This window comes from Dreissena polymorpha, chromosome 5, assembly GCF_020536995.1.
Source record: "Dreissena polymorpha isolate Duluth1 chromosome 5, UMN_Dpol_1.0, whole genome shotgun sequence".
Taxonomy (NCBI): Eukaryota; Metazoa; Mollusca; class Bivalvia; order Myida; family Dreissenidae; genus Dreissena; species Dreissena polymorpha.
The window spans coordinates 10,298,354-10,315,985 of NC_068359.1; the positions used below are offsets into that span (position 1 = coordinate 10,298,354).

Consider the following 17,632-nt stretch of genomic DNA (forward strand, 5'->3'; position numbering starts at 1 on the left):
TTTTCTAAAGCATATTGTATATCTAAATACTAAAGTTTCCAGACGACATCAAGAATAATAATAATAAAGAGGAATCCGAGATAGCCGATGTATCACGATTGGCACAATGCGTGATACCTACCCAAATGGAGACAACTTATGTAGTTTCGAAAAGACCGAATAGTCGTATCGGCGCGAACGTTTGTCGCTCTAGCGTGCAATCTCCACGCAGAGTTGTCGTTCCTTGCTCTCACATACAATCTCTGCCATCACTAGAAAATCCTATCAGATTTTGTACGATTTATTTATTTTTTGGTTTAAGTATTATATTATGAAAAGTTGTATCATTTTCTTTTATATTTTGAAAATAGTATAAATTTGGGTTAATAATAAACAAGAAATATCTTTAAAAAAGATTGTGGTTGCAGTTAATGAAAGGTAAAGACTTCAATGAATGAGATCAAATATAGCGAATGTCTTTTTCTGTGCAGTTCTTAGCTGCAGCAAACGCAGTACGGGATGATACGCGGAGTTTTCGCGGCTTATTTTACATTATTACATATTGCTGGTCATAAACGTATAGATACAAAACAGAAAACCAAAAGAAGAATGGAAGTGAAATTAAAACATATGAGTCAATCGGCCACACGCGAAGTATCCGTACATATTTTAAATATTTATACGCGCGTTTTTCGAACAAACCTGTTTTAGTGGTTTGTCTGGCGTTGCTATTTGATTCGATTATTAACAGTATCGAGAATCATTGCGCTCATGCTTAATTCATTAGCCAATATGATGGCATAATTCTTGTTAAATTAATTAAAAATAATATTTATCATGGTATTGTTGTAAAACACATAAAGAATCTATTATTGACATACCATATGATATCGCTGGATATCTTCATTTAACATTTGTCTGGTATAAAGAAAATTCCAGTTCACCTAGTTCACGCTATAGCGTCTTTATTATGTAACGATTATTTTCCTGGCCGCGAACTCCGATCAGCACATAGACGCAGCGATGACCTGTATGTAAACTCTGACATTCACACACAGTGGCCGCAGATTGACCCGATATACCTCGCGAGTTGAAATGCAATGCATTAAAGTGAGTCTTCGCTTCCACTGCTCTCTATACTTTAACATGTTAACATGTTGACAGGAATATGGAAGTTAGTACTAAATATGAGAACAAAGCCTTTAAGTGCAAAAGTTCTCGCGCTGAAAATCTTCTGAAAATAAAAGGTGGACGCACAAACTGTATAGATGTCGAGATTGAGTGTAAAACTGTTCTATCTATTAAGCCTTTTCATTAGATATAAAATTGTTTCATGCTGAACACGCAGTAAAACAGTGTTACAAAGACGCGGACATGTTTCCAATGTTCTGGTCGTATTCTCAAATCAGCCAATGCAGTCAATGAAGTGTATTCATCTGTACTTGGCCGCGGTAAGTTTTATTTGAATTCTATTGGACGCTAACAAAGGTCAGGCTAAGGTGAAAAGCTGGCGTATACAGCTAACGCCGAAAAATAAATTACCTTAATTAAAAAAAAGTTATAATAACAACAGTACAAGTATTGTACTACATGGCTCGGCTATCATCACGTGGTAGGTTATGGAGGCAGGGATTCGATCCAGCTATGTTGGTTCCAGTCAAATCTGTGCGCGGAGGTAATCTAGCGTGTTGTCGTGTCTGCACCCTTCAAACCCAAAGAGAAAACAAAGCGGAATGGTAGATATTAGCCACCTCATTATTCTTATTCTGATGGTATTGTGTTTAGTGTCGTTCTGGTTTCTTTTTGGTGTATTTTCGGAACTCATAATTTCATAGCCAATGAAACCAAAACTATATACATACATGTTGATATAGGACGATGTTATAAACATGAACACAATCATTGGTTTGTTAGAGGAATATATAATAAATCATACAAATCACCAAATAATGTCCCAAATACTTTAAATATAAACTACGCCATTCAGATGTTTAACGATACAGGTTTTAAGTATGGTTTAATATATGTGACATCTGCGAAATTACTGAAAATATGGTTTTATGGTTTCATTTCAGAATACACTAGGCTTGAAGCACATGAGTGCATATACATATAACATACAATGAAGTCAACAGTGGTAAATGGCATACATGCATATACATATATAATGTTTAGCAATATAAATTTAGAATTTACAATAAAAGGAATTTGCAACTCCAAAGACATGTATATAAAAACATGTATATATATATATATATATATATATATATATATATATATATATATATATATATATATATATATATATATATATATATATATACACTGTTTACCGTTACGTTCTAATTTAAGGTAGGTATATAATTTGCATATTGTATAGTCGTATCTTATTCAAATAAACTTGAATGTTCTAATTATGTGCTTCCATACAGCTTTTATTGATATGACTACAAATAGACAGTAATATATGGAGCGAAACGATTGATCATACAATTAGTTCTCAATTTAGCTGCTTTGAAAATAAATGTTGCAATATTTTTAATTGTTTTTGCGTTGTCAGTCTTTAAGAGTTCGATACATTTTAACATATTTATGTGATTCCAATAATATCTGTGCATATATTGTTTTCTAAGACTATTAAAAACTGGACATTCGAGTAAGAAATGGAACTCATATTCGAGAACGTTACAGTTTTAACATTTTCTGTTATCATACGGTGTCTTTTCAGGCTTGTGCCATCGTCTTGCTTCGAATCCAAGTCTGTGAGCAGATACTCTTAAACGCGTAAACTCGAATATAAATTTTGAATTATTTACAAATTTGAGATAAGGCTGAAATCTAAAATGTTCGTAAATGCAGTAGTTTTTAACCATTGTCGTTTGTTGTAACTCGGTAATCCAATGCTGAACGCATATATCAGATATGCGTTGTTTTGCAATGGATATAACACAATTAACGTCTCCTACTCCCTAAAAATACCACGACTCACCGAAACCTAGAGTATTTAACCCATTTATGCCTAGTGGACTCTTCCATCCTTCTACATTAGATCAATTTATTTCCAAAATTAGGGATGTCTAGTCTATTTATTTCTATATTTAGAAATATTTCTTACAGAAATTCCTTGAAGCAAACATCATGCGGCGTCTCATTTGGGTCTACGCTGTTTGCCAAGGCCTTTTTTCTAGACCCTAGGCATAAATGGGTTTATATATGTTTTACATATTTTACCCAATAATTGTTTTCGGGATAAAGTTCAAGAGCATGTAATAACATATCATAAACAATTTTAATATATTTAACATTATCAGATTGTAATACATTTGTATTTTTGACCAATATTTTAAAACATACACGATTTGTTTATTTATTTGGGGTTTACGCCCAAGTTCTCCGAAAATGAAATAATTTTGTGTTTGAGATCGGACATCAAGTACCTGTTTGAAATAACGTAGGTGTATTCTTTCACTTTGGATGCTATTGCTTAATCCCCAAACTTCACAACCATAACTTAAAACTGGTTCAATAAGCTCATCGAATTATTCGAGACTATGTCTAGCTGAGATATTTGTAAATTTTATTTTAACTTGTTTTTAACTTATTTTGCTTTAAGGGCCTGTCCTGAAAGCGCATCATATGTTGCTGAAAAGGATCCACCCGTTGTGAATAATATTCCAAGATATGTAAATTTATTTACAATTTCTAGCTCATTTCCTTGAAATCTAAATTCCCGGGGGGGGGGTTAACTTCCTATATACAGGTGTATAAGGGTGTGCCGATTTTATGGGGTGTGTTTTTCGACTAAAATTATCGGTATGGGTATGGTTTTGAGCATCTAAGTATTGATATGGGTATTGAAATCAGAAACTTGCTTGTATATAAATACATATAGATTTGAAAGTATCAGTATCAAAATGGGTATGATACTTGTCCTTCTTGTATATAAATGGGTATCACAAAGTTAATTTCAGTAGCGAGAAAGATGCAGTAACTCCGGGCAGTAACTTGCCTGTTTTTATCTGATGCTTGATCTACCAAGATTATACTGTGACGTCATATATTAACATACGTCATATATTAAGTGACGAAATCGTTACAATCCGCGTAACACAATCTAAAAGTGCCGGGATAAGTGCAGTTACTGCAAATTATTTATGAAAATTATATCGGAATTACGCTAACGTTACATGTGTACACGGAATTATACTCTGTCATTGTGATAATAGATCTAATATATGTTTAGTAGAAAATTTTGATTATGTGTGGAATTGAATGGGTCCAGTTTATCAAAATTATTGTATTGAAATGGGTCCACTTTCTCAATGGTATTTTATACATATGGGTCTGCTTTTTCAAAATTCTTGTATCAAAATGGGTCAACTTTATTAGAGTTCCGGTATAAAAATGGGTCACATTTCGGAAGTCTCGTCGGGACACCCCTACCCTAAAATTTGTGAAGTTATCCCCCCGGGTCTAAACTTCAAATTTTTTCTATTTTGTCCCCCTTTTAAAAAATCATTATCTTTGTTTTATTGATGGTGTGGCGCTGGTCGTATCAACATTATACGGTAATCTAGTAACACTCGTTCAGACGTATGGAATCACTGACGAACACCAACTCTCGATTCACTCGAAAATCCTCGAATGACGTCACACACGGGAGATAATTAAAAACAGGAATAACTGAAAGGGTCTATACGTCTTCCGAATCAATATGTCGTTTTCGCAAGTCAATTATTTTAGTGCAGACAGTGAATTTTGAGATAAGCGTGGGGGAGCTTTATAATAGATTTTTTTCTTCTGTCATGTTTAAGTATGAAATTGTCATCAATTTTATTTGTATAAATTGGAGCGATAACAATAATACGTGCATTAAAGCGTTTGTACCTCGGCTCTCTTTATAATAAGCGTAGAACTGTACCTGTTGTGGAATGTACAGTCGCAACCCGATGGCTCGAACTCGCCGGGACCGACAACAATAGTTCGAGCCATCGAGAATTCGAGCCGTCCGATTTATAATATACTTTTGTTAACTAACATGAGTAAGCAACACATTTGCACCTCCAGCTGAAGAGCATTTATACTGTTTCTGATATCAAAATATTTTCTAAATGAAGAAGTGACTTAACAAGAAAATATTAATATTATTGTAAAAGTAAAAAGGGACGTGTTCAAATATTTGAGCATTTGTTTTAATGTAACTTAATGCATTTGCTACGATCAAGGAGAAAACAATTATGGTTCGAACCCGGGATCTGTCGGAGAAAAAAAATTGCGCTACCACTGCATCACTGAGTTATTTTCAATGAGATTTTGCTTTAAACTTTGTGTTCGAAACAATTGTTGTGAAAAACATTGCAAACGCTTTATTCTTTCCGATTTTGATATATATATTTAAATCGGAAATCGCTTTTATATGTTTCTTAATAATGATGTGCTGCATGTTTGAATATCATGCATACATGTATTTTGTTTAATTATTGTCATTTTGCTATACGTTAAACTTAAAAAGTCCCCATACTTAACATGTAAAAAATAGGAAATGTGTCGACAGCCAGCTTTGTGTATTGGAGCTGTTCTGTGTTATACGTGAAAATTGATTGAACAATAAATGAAGAATATCGTACGGAACACATTTCTAAATAATATTGATTAAAAGTTTATAGTTGAATATGAGACACACCATGAGGTTTCTATTTGCAAGTATACATCTTTTAAAAAGAGAATTTGATATCCAAAAAAACCTATTTGCAACTATACGTTTAAAAAAAAAAATTGATATCCAAAAAAATCTATTTGAAAGTATATATCTTTAAAAAACGGAATTTGATATCCAAAAACATAAAAATCTAAACCAATTAGACGAAAAAGAATAAACATTATCAAAGTTTTGAATGTATGGTCAGGTATTTTCTGAACATATTGATGAACTGTTCGCAGGTGGTTTTTGACGTGTATTCCTGGCAGTAACTCGAGTTGCCACACAACTGGTTGTTCACAAGGAACGTTGTCATGAAAAACAGAGGCATGTCATCCACAAGAACCGTAGAATGACCGTGAAGATCCGCCAAATGCACTCGTTGCCTAAGATCCGCATTTAGGCCTGCATCGCATATCCCCATGTTTGAAATACTCAACACATAGGGCGCTTTACCCTTTTCTGTGGTTGGAATAGAGTTTTCTCTATCGCGTTGGATAATCGATTGCAAAAAATCGTAGGTCCTACGAGAGCTTATGCTCGTCACGAGAAAATCTTCGACGATTTTTGAAATATCCCAAAATTCTTGTCCAGAAACCGGTCCCGTTTGACGCCGAAATGTCGCGAGCATTGGGACATGGAGCGCGGCGACGCCGGTGAAGTTTGGGACCTCCGTACCGAGGGCAGGGAAGTTGCAGAAGCGCCGGAAGTCTACAATATACTCCAGTGGTATCTCCACATCCCCAAATTGGCCATAAATTAGTTCTAGTAATGCCATGATGCTGGCAGTTACAAGCGGACCTTTTGGTTTGCATCCGTGGCTACGACAAGCTTTCGAAAATGCCAGAGTTTCTGACTCAGACATTTTGAAAGTAAGGCAACCGTTTCTCGGTTCTGAACTAAAAGTCTGGATATTATCAGCGAATTTTTTATTGTAGTCCAGAAGAACTTGAGAATTGGACGCATCGTCACAGACTTTAATTGAAAATGATGTTTGATAAGATGATTCGTTATTGGTAAGTATTGCACTTTCAATGGCTGAAGGAAAAGTTAACACGCTTTCTACCTGAGGGAGAAATGGCAACTCGGGTATTGTCGAGATATTGCGTTCAGTTGCGATGGCGTCCATGAAAGTTACGAAATCCTGAAAAACCCACATGATGTAACCTCCATCCATGACTGAGTGATGCGCGATAAACAAGAACCGGGAAGTGAATGGTTTGTCCCCTGGTGATGTTGATTCCTTGGGTCTGTTCTCTGTATCTTCCTTAGAAATCAATAATCTACATCTAAAAAGTGGAAACCGCCTGTCGTCAAATTTCACGGCTGCTTCATCGAGTAAAACGTCCAACCATTTCCCTCTTTTCACGACCAGAAAATCGTAGAATGCTGGCGTGACCTGGACTAAATTGTATTGATTCAAGTTCGGGGGTCCAAGTACTGTGGTAATTGAGGACCTCAACAGAGGGTGTCTTTTGTTCAAAAGTATGAAAGCAAGCTCTGCCAGATTCGGTGTTATGTTGTAATCAGTTTTCAGTTGGAACATGAGGCAAATGGTTTCCGCTCCCTGTTTCGAGTACTGGAAATACATATTTTCAATGGCACCAAGTTTGCGATGTACTTTGAGGCAACGACTGTTATCGGTAGCTGAAAAGCTCGAGTTGATATTAAGCAATTCGACCCCGTCATTTGTGATCGCATTAATTTCCGTTTGTTTGACATCATGTTGTTCGGTTGACTGTTTTCGTGTTGGATTGATCAAGCTTATGGGAGAGAGTATCTGAAGTTTTTGTGTTGTTGATGCAGCATTGTTACTCGCCGTCTTTTCATTAAAAGGTGGTTGTTTCGACATTATCTTATTGGGAAGGGAACATGCCGCGTTTATACTAAAGAGCCTGTTCTGGTGAACGCGGGTTTTAAATATTTTGGTGTTAAGTGCTGTGGAATGTTCACGTGTTAGTTTCAAATACCTCGCCTGCCATAGTCAGCTGTGGACGTCCCTGGAAATAAAAGTCGATACAGTGTTAATATACCACATAGAAAACGTTCTATGAGGGCTTTTACCGGAGATCATTTGCTACTTGGGCACTCGTCTCTTAAAGGTCTTGTCACTCCGTGCAGCTAAATCACTAAACAATCTTTTTATTCATATCTGTCATCATTTCTCTCAGCTTACTTAAAAAGCTTTTGTGTTTCAATAGCATGTATGTACTTATCACTGCTAAAGAGGATCTGATAAGGTACCAGTACATTGAAGTACAATATCGTATATTTGAGGCCTACTTTAATCGTTCTCTTTTTGCCCCACCCTCCACCCCTCACCCACACCCACTTCTCCAAAATTCTTTGTATAACACTCCTGTGTATTGACAGGTACCCAGGTTAGAAACACGCATACTGTCCCTACACTGATTACATTTTATAGCAAAATATGTGTCCGTTATTTGCGTCCGATTTGTGATTTTAATAACGTCTTGCCTTTATATTAAAGGGTGTGTTTAATTCTTCTAAAAATGACCCCCCCATATCTCTTCTAAAAATGACCCCCCCCCCCATATCTCTTCTAAAAATGACCCCCCCCCCATATCTCTTCTAAAACAAGTCAGTGCTGTCGATGAACTATGATGATGCATGTCAACTCGGTTTTGACCTAAAAAAACCGAAAATTGACAAAGAAAAATAACTGATTGATTCTAAGGAGAGAATCGTGATCTTTGTACAATGTCTGCCTCTCAGTGCACCTAATAATACCTTAACATTAAATGTTCTTTTGTAAGATTACCATCAATGCTTTAGAGTTAGCTCAAAACTAGTGATGTCTTCAAAACGTACGAATCTGTGATCACACATGAAAAATAACCGAAGGGCTATAACTCTTAAAATACTATAGAACAACTGATGGTGCTTGTACTTGTCGTTCCTGTTAAAGCCACCTATCATTAAATGGAGACTTATTTGGATACCTTATATACTTATAGAGTTATGTTCCAATAAAAAAAAACGAACTAAACAATGAATGACCAACATTAACATAAATACAAAAATACTGTAAAAAAGGTCGTGATTCTTGTCCTCTGCACTTCCTTTCCATGTCATCCATACATGTGCAATGTGGTATTTAAATACCTTCGATACTACGGGAGATATGCAGCGCATAAGAAAAAATAATTGCAATCAATGCCTAGGTAAATATTGAGGACTCTTATCAGGCGAGATCAATACACTGCTGGTATTACACTGTGCACCCAATATGTTCTTATTCGACTGTACGTAGATGTCAGTCAAGGATAAGAGACTTCATTCACAGGTGTTGGGCGCGTGTCCAAGTCACTTGAACACTATCAATTTGTCATAAAACAACATTTTTTATCATTTTGAAAAAAATATTCTGATATGATATGTACATATGTATATCATATCAGAATATTTTTTTTCAGAATGATAAAACATGTTGATTTATGGCAAATTGATAGTGTTAAAGTGACTTGACCACGCACCCAACACCTGTGATTTCATTGTGGATCAGTACATGGACTGGATTACCCGATTGAAGAGGCAACACCTTCTTTTCACGAGGCATTTAAATATCACAACAGGTTAAAATAACAATATTTTATTGAAATTAAAGGTCCTTGTGACGCAAACAAAATCTCAAGTGTGCAACGAAACGTTTTTAGCGTCCATGCACGTATGCAAAAACAGATATCCCTTCTAAACCCGCCCTGCTTTTTGTATTAAATATCTGACGGTTAGCATATGCCAAATCAATCATTAATGAACGCAAAACCATATCTATATCTAACAAAACGAACGTACAAGCGGCAATCGTGATACATCGGCTATCTCGGATTCCTCCGTAAGATAGGCTGTATCTTCATATATTTATGAAATAAATCGTCTGCTGATCCAGCAATCGACTTTCTCCGGAGTCCTCCGTAAGATAGAGGGTAAAGGTTAAAGATTTGTTTATTGAGTTATACAATAAATCGTCAGCTGATCCAGAGTAGGGCGGGTATATGCAATGAAAACCGGTTATTTAGGACAATAAATCGGATATTGAAGCGAAAATAAAAATGTTATTTGTCAGATATATTTTGTCGTGCCTATTATTTCTCCAAAACACATTTATAAACATACAAATGCTCTTATAAAACTGTATTTGTTTACATATGGTAGATTAGTATAAATTTCAATATCGCTTATAATTATATCGATTGATTTAGATTAACATATTTATATCATTGAAAAACAGATCGCTTAAAATATAAATAAGAATAGATGTAAGCACTTTTTTGTTTACTTACTCGGCGAAACCAGAGTCGCGTTACACGTACACAGTATCCTTAACCCCTTCACTCATTACAGACGACATAATATTATGTTTAGTTTAGTTTTAACTAACTAACATACGCTTTTACTGTTTTACCAACGTAGTAAAACTTGCTCAACGTACCGTAAAATGATATTCAAATAAGATTAATACGGAATGCATATAATGTATTACTCGATCCAAATAAATTACTTCTTATGGACCGTAACATATTTTTTACGTGACGATAAAAATGTTCGGAATGAAGCAACTTAGTAATGTATAACTAACAATTAGATACGTGCCGTGTATCAATGTCAAAGGTGTACACATGTAGAGTGTATGCAAAATAAATAAATAAATATTGCTGTTCATAACATGTTTATGATAATATATATCTCCGGGTACCAATATAAATACGTGTATACACTAATTTGTTAAAAACAAAAAGCTTGATATAAAATGATAGGTTTTGAATTGCACATTAGTGTTGTGTCCCGTTTACACCTTTTTAATATAACTCTTAAATAAAATTAAAGTAAGTAAACGATGAAGTGATAGAGTACAACCTGTAGGAATGCTGATCGTTCATGAATACAAATATGTTGCTTGCGACTTCGACAGAACAAAATTAAACATTTTACCCCCGGGGAGATCGACTTTGACCCCAGGTTTACGATTGGAACAAACTTATTTGAGGACCACTGTTCTATGTTAAAAAAAATAAAATCGGGTTTCGAACTCAGGGGCATGCATGATTTGAACAAACTTTTTACAGGACAACTGATTTAAAAGTTACACAATAATCAATAAGTCAATAAAAATGTCAAAATCATGATTTGAGCACTCTTTGTTCCTGACAACTATACAATTTTACGTACTAAAATATTACACCTGTGAGCCTTAAGGTTTCAGTTTTTTCATAAAAAGATAAATATTTTACCACATTTACCCTACATATGCAATCGATTTCAATGATTTGAACATCTTCTAAAGAGGGTCGCCCAAGGTTCTTTCCCGAAAAATTTCGGTGAAAATCTGTTAACCCATTTATGACTAGCGTCTAGAAAAAAAGGCCTTTGCAAACAACGTAGACCCAGATGAGACGCCTAATGATGCGGCGTCTCATCAGGTTCTGCGCTGTTTGCTTGAAGGAATTTTTGTAAAAAATATTGTAAATATAGAAATAAATATACTAGACACCCCTAATTTTGGAAATAAATTGATCCAATTTAGAAGGATGGGAGAGTCCACTAGGCATAAATGGGTTAAAGAGGAGATGTTGTTTGAATGAAAAGTTCTAGGACGACGCTCTAGGTACAAAAGGCGAGTTCTTATCTCATACTGAGTACGTTTTGGCACATGTGAGCTAAAAATTAAAGCTTTACCATATATAAAGTTATATATTAATTTTAAAAGAGCATTTGTATGTTTATAAAGTTATATAAAGTTGTATACGTATATTATTTCACACAATAATGCTTGAGGTTAGAAGTCACCTACATGCAAATAAATGCTGTTGTTATTGTTGTAAATAAATATAATATGTAATATGCAAATTCTGATTGCACAGAACTTACATCTCTGTTAATCCCTTTCAGATAAATGTTTTAATATTTCATGTTCCTTTCACTGTTCACGCTATAACTCTATTCTTGGCTATAAGTATGCATTGTGCTATTTTATGCCAGAATAAAGATGTGTTATGTTATGTTATTTATAAATACTATGTATTGTATATCGAGCATTTTCTTGCCGGTATATTTCATTCAAAGATCCAGACAGAAATATTGAACACGTAACTTGATGAATATTCACGGACAGACGCAAGGCTCAATACTTGGCAGTTATATGTGTCTCCTTCTGTGAAAATTGGTCAAAATGCATGTGCATAAAGTGTCGTCCCAGATTAGCCTGTGCATTCCGCACAGGCTAATCAGGGACGAAACTTTCAGCTTTTTTGGTATTTTTCGTTTAAAGGAAGTCCCTTCTTACCGGAAATCTTGTTTAGGCGGAAAGTGTCGTCCCTGATTAGCCTGTGCGGACTACACCGGCTTATCTGGGACAACGTTTTACGCACATGCATTAAGCCTAGTTTTCTCAGAACGCAACTCATATAATAGAATTAGTAAAATAATGTCAGCCAACAAGGACAGGCAGATGTGGAGCTAGACATATCTTTGAAAAAGCTATAAGGCGTAGATTGTGGGTTATCTTTGTGAAAGATAATCAGTTATATCCGTGCGATCAAATGTCGCGAATTCCTTTTTTCTTCACAGTTCTTAGCTGCATCACACCCGTGGTTTATTTCTCATTTATAGATTCTTTTTATCATTTATCTATTGATAAAACACAATAACAGAGAAAAATAGTGAAAATGAAATAGCAAGAGAATGATGTGTTTGTCAATAACACAATGCCCCCTACTGCGCCGCTTTCATTTATTTTTATTTATTTTTTCATTTGGCAGGTACATATTATTATCTCCCTTTAAAGCTTATTACTCCCCTTTGATTTAATTTTTTATTTTGACCTTGAAGGATGACATTGACCTTAACCTTTCACCACTCAAAATGTTCAGCTCCATGAGATACACATGCATGAGATACACATACCAAGTTGCTATCTGAAGCGACATAGAAGTTATGAGCATTTTTCGAAACCTAAACGCAAAGTGGGACAGAAAGACAGACGGACGGACGGGCAGACGGACAGTTCGATCACTATATGCCCTCCTTCGGGGCATAAAACATATAAATTAACTGTCCAAACGCGAATTATCCGTACTAATTTGAAACTGACTGGTCTTAATACACACTGTTTTTAAGAGTTCTTTAACACAAAGCAATCAGTTTTAGATCATGCAGTCAATTGTTATGTCTCGGCATAGGCGTGTTGATAAACTTGGCTGTTACGCGAATATCCTCAATACGAATTCTCGTTTTAAAATTATCAAATAAACAGATATAAGTCTGTATGTGTATGTGTTCATATTAAAGCACATACGTTTACGATATAATTCGCATTTCAGTTGCAACAATAACTGTCAGTTCCTGTTTACATATAACAATTTATTTCATCAAAGTTGTTTGCCGGCCAAAATTCAACGATTTGTCGTTGTATGCGCAGCTAATAAACATTTCGTTCTTACGCATCGAAACCCGCAATCTATGTTCATCGAAAGATTAATAACAATAATGCAAAAACTCTTTATGAGTCGCGTTCTGAAAAAACTGGGCATAATGCATGTGCGTAAAGTGTCGACCCAGATTAGCCTGTGCAATCCGCACAGGCTAATCAGGGACGACACTTTCCGCTTTTATGGTATTTTTAGTTTTCAAGGAAGTCCCTCTTTACCGAAAATCAAGTTTAGGCGGGAAGTGTCGTCCCTGATTAGCCTGTGCGGATTGCACAGGCTAATCTGGGACGACACTTTACGCACATGCATTAAGCCCAGTTTTCTCAGAACAAGGCTCAATATATATACTTATTAAATTTAAAGGGGCCTTTTCACAGATTTTGGCATTTTTTTAACTTATTCATTAAATGCTTTATATTGATAAATGTAAACATTGGATCGTAAAAGCTCCAGTAAAAAATCAAGAAAAAATTTAAAAAAAGGAAAAGAACATTGCCCGGAGCAGGTTTCGAACCAGTGACCCCTGGAGTCCTGCCAGAGTCCTGAAGTAAAAACGCTTTAGCCTACTGAGCTATTCCGCCGAGTACACATTTTTGACGTATTTTATACCTTATATAAGCAATCTTCGTAGTTTCACAAAATTTAACGACAAAAACAGAACTCTCCAAATTATTCAATCGTTTCGCGTTGCAACGCTTTATAATTTTTAGGTTTTAAAATCGTCAAAAGATGCATATAATGGCTATATTAGAGCATGGTTAATGTTCAGTATTACTGTTTCCTCACAAATATCATAACTAAAACGAAAACTTTCGAATCTGAAACAACTTTTTTCAATTTTGTCAATTTACCAAAGCGTGAAAAGATCCCTTTAATTATTCACATGTCATTAATATCGTCCAAGTTTTAGATGTTACCTTTTGCAGAATTTAATTACTTTAAGATCCGAGTGCTTTTCCTTTAACAGCATTGTTTTCAAAGTCAATGCATTACTCGTACAAACTGCATATCTGTAGCAAAACATTGTTATCAATTACTTCTCAAGACTATTAACGTCAGTTCACAAGCAAATCGGGAGATCAAATGATCGCACGTCCAACATGCCTTTATGTAAACTGTAGCGAATAAAATGTATTCAACGTTTATGCAGATTAAAGGGACATTACACGATTTTTGTCCATACATGCAGTGGAGAGTTAAGTAATATATATGAGCCTCGCTCTGGGAAAACAGGGTTACATGCGTGTGCGTAAAGTGTCGTCCCAGATTAGCTTGTGCTGTCCGCAAGGGCTAATCAGGGACGACACTTTTCGCTTTTATTGTATTTTTAGTTTCAAGGAAAGTCTCTTATAGGCAAAAATCAAGTTGAGGCCGAAAATGTCGTCCCTGATTAGCATGTGCGGACTGCACAACCTAATATGGAAGGACACATTAGGCGCAGGCATTAAACCCCGTTTTCCCAGAGCGCTCATAACTCTATGAACCCTTTGAATTTAACCTGCATCGTTTTTACTAATAATGATCAGCGCATTTAATTACATTATAAACACAGAGGCACATAATTTGTGAAATACCCACTCCCATCAACTCAACAACAGCAACAACAACAACAACATCAGCACAAACAACAGCACAAACAACAGCATATGGTTAACTGATGCTACTCTTACTCAACCATTTCACGCGTCTTACATGTTTAAACAGTATATCAACACAACACTGACTATGGGCTGAATACTAGTGACACCATCATTAAATTAATCATAATTAATCAAATTAATCTTAATATATTTCATTAAGTCCACACCAATATAAATTCTGAATCATTGTAAGAAGTTACTTAGTAATATAAATCAACACGTTATTTAAATATTGGAACACTAACTACTGATATTATAAATCGGGATGATCTTTTTTATGTTAGAAATTGAACAGCCTCTATCAGTAATAATACATTATTTGAACATTCAGTTATTTACTACAGCTTGTCACTATTTAAAGTGACGAAAGCCAGCCCCCCAAAAACACCTCCCGCCCCGCCCCCTTCCATATTCCACGTCGCCGCAGTTTGTTATAAGAACACGTTGTAAACCATATGAGTCTCGTTCTGAGGAAACTGGGCTTAATGCATGAGCGTAAAGTGTCATCCCAGATTAGCCTGTGCAGTCTGCAAGGGCTAATCAGGGACGACACTTTCCGCTTTTATGGTATTTTTAGTTTCAAGGAAAATCAAGTTTAGGCGGAAAGTGTCGTCCCTGATAAGCCTGTGCGGACTACACAGGCTAATCTGGGATGACACTTTACGCACATGCATTAAGCCAAGTTTTTTCAGAACAAGGCTCATATGTTTTAAGGAAATAAGTAGCATAACGGAGTAATCAAGCAATATAGGAATGTAAAATTGTACATTTACAACTGCGTTTCCATACGGAACATTTCGTAAGCGTGTGAATGCTGAAAGTAAGTATTGCAAAGAGTACTACCTCGAACACACATGTTTCTTGACACGAACAGAATATTTATAACACAATTTTGTATGAATGTTATTGAGCAAAATTTAAAAAAAAGATTTATTTGCAAGGCATTTCCCTTAAAAAATACCAGAATTTAATTCGGTGGTCAGAGTATTGTCAAAACAACCTATTGTATATCAGAAACAACCTATTGTATTTCAGCCTTAAAACCAAGTTTACGTTAAATTTTTATTGACATTTCCACCTCTCACCTATACTTTACGCAACAGTAAACATGAATGTGTGTTGATGGTTTACTCAACCACCCACATTTTACTTTTATTTATATTCGAGCGATCACGAACCTGTTTACCATCGTTTTCTTTTTAATACTGTAGAGTAACTTTTTAGAGGAGTGTTGAACTTACAAGTTTATATTATTTCGCTGTGATTGTACAGCTTAAAGGGGCAGTATTTGAGTTTCAATTTACTGTTACCCATTCACAGATTGCCAAAATGACTTTTTTTTTTTTAAATTGTCATTGATTCCAAAAGGAAATAATATTATATTTTACTCAAACACGCGAAAAACACGAATAACTTAATACAAAAAAAACAGCATTCTTTAATAGTTTACAATCAACGCTTATAAGGAAAATGATGAAGTGCTCTTAACCCATTTATGCCTAGTGGACTCTCCCATCCTTCTAAATTGGATCAATTTATTTCCAAAATTAGGGATGTCTAGTATATTTATTCTATATTTAGAATATTTATTACAGAAATTCCTTTCAGCAAACAGCGCAGACCCCGATGAGACGCCGCATCATGCGGCGTCTCATCTGGGTCTATGCTGTTTGCCAAGGCCTTTTTCTAGACGCTACCGGTATGCATAAATGGGTTAATGCCTATTAAATCTCAAGTTTCAATTTTTATCTCCTTTTTTCGAATTATGCTTCAGACAAATTTTTTTTATAAAAATAAACAAATGGTAATATAACTATGTCGTATGATAACATCAATGCAAAAGTTGTCTTTTGTTCCGCATACGAGAGAATATCTCCATGTTTGCACATTAGCTTAAGCACAGTTTTTTTCAAATAGCTATGCAATTTGCAAACGATTCGTTTCGTGTTTTAAATGCATTGTTGTATGAAATAAAGAACATAAAACTATTTTATACAACACAATAAACTTAAAACAAGTACCGGTAATACAACTCCGTAGATTGAGCAACTACAAGTACCGGTAATACAACTCCGTAGATTGAGCAACTACAAGTACCGGTAATACAACTCCGTAGATTGAGCAACTACAAGTACCGGTAATACAACTCCGTAGATTGAGCAACTACAAGTACCGGTAATACAACTCCGTAGATTGAGCAACTACAAGTACCGGTAATACAACTCCGTAGATTGAGCAACTTACGCTACTTACTCTTAAAACCGAGTTAAGATTTTTTTTAGAAAGTCTGACATAAATTACAAATCGTTGTTAATAATCGTTTTTATGGATGGATAAATATCGATGAATGTATCGACTAACACAAGTTGGAAGGAATTGTGAATAATAACTGCAATTGTAAGTTATTTATTACTGAAAGATATTCATTGTTGTAGATTTGTGCTGTGGGATAGAGGGGAGGACGGGGGCTGGAGTTCTCGGTGTCGCGACCGCACCATTGTGTGCACACCGGTCTATCTGACATGTGTACTAACGCGAAAGGAATTGTTGGTAGCACTTATTTTACGAGTGAAAAGTGAAAGCGAAAGTATGTCAGGTAATCGTGCTTCCGATAATCGCTATCAGTCTTAATAGAGATTCAAAATCACATTTAAACATAATTAAATAACATTTTCTTAAACAACATTCCGTTTTAAACACACACAAAAAAACGATTTTGCTTTCATTATTAACATTTTCATTCCAAGGCAGAACTACTTTGGCGGAAGCATAAACCAGGGGAATGTGATGCGTCTTAGTATAGAGGTGACAATAAACGTACTGACGTCACCATTTATGCATAAAATGGCGACCGCACACCTTACTCA

The 17,632-nt window shown here is 35.3% G+C and overlaps 1 protein-coding gene across 3 annotated transcripts in view; it reads right to left on the reverse strand.

The window, feature by feature from the left end:
• Positions 1-3,249: 3,249 nt before the first annotated feature.
• LOC127880979 (uncharacterized) overlaps positions 3,250-17,632 on the reverse strand; it is a 37,621-nt gene continuing 23,238 nt past the window's right edge. The window contains exons 1-2 of one of the 3 annotated variants that reach the window (XM_052428533.1): positions 14,043-14,210; positions 3,250-7,677 (exon numbers count right to left, since the gene is read on the reverse strand). In XM_052428533.1, coding sequence (XP_052284493.1) covers positions 5,862-7,529 — 1,668 coding nt within the window. In that variant the 5' untranslated portion in view covers positions 7,530-7,677; positions 14,043-14,210 and the 3' untranslated portion in view covers positions 3,250-5,861. Of the gene's footprint in view, positions 7,678-9,981; positions 10,195-14,042; positions 14,211-17,632 lie in introns of those variants that run through there. The other 2 variants (XM_052428535.1, XM_052428534.1) reach the window with 2 other exon arrangements.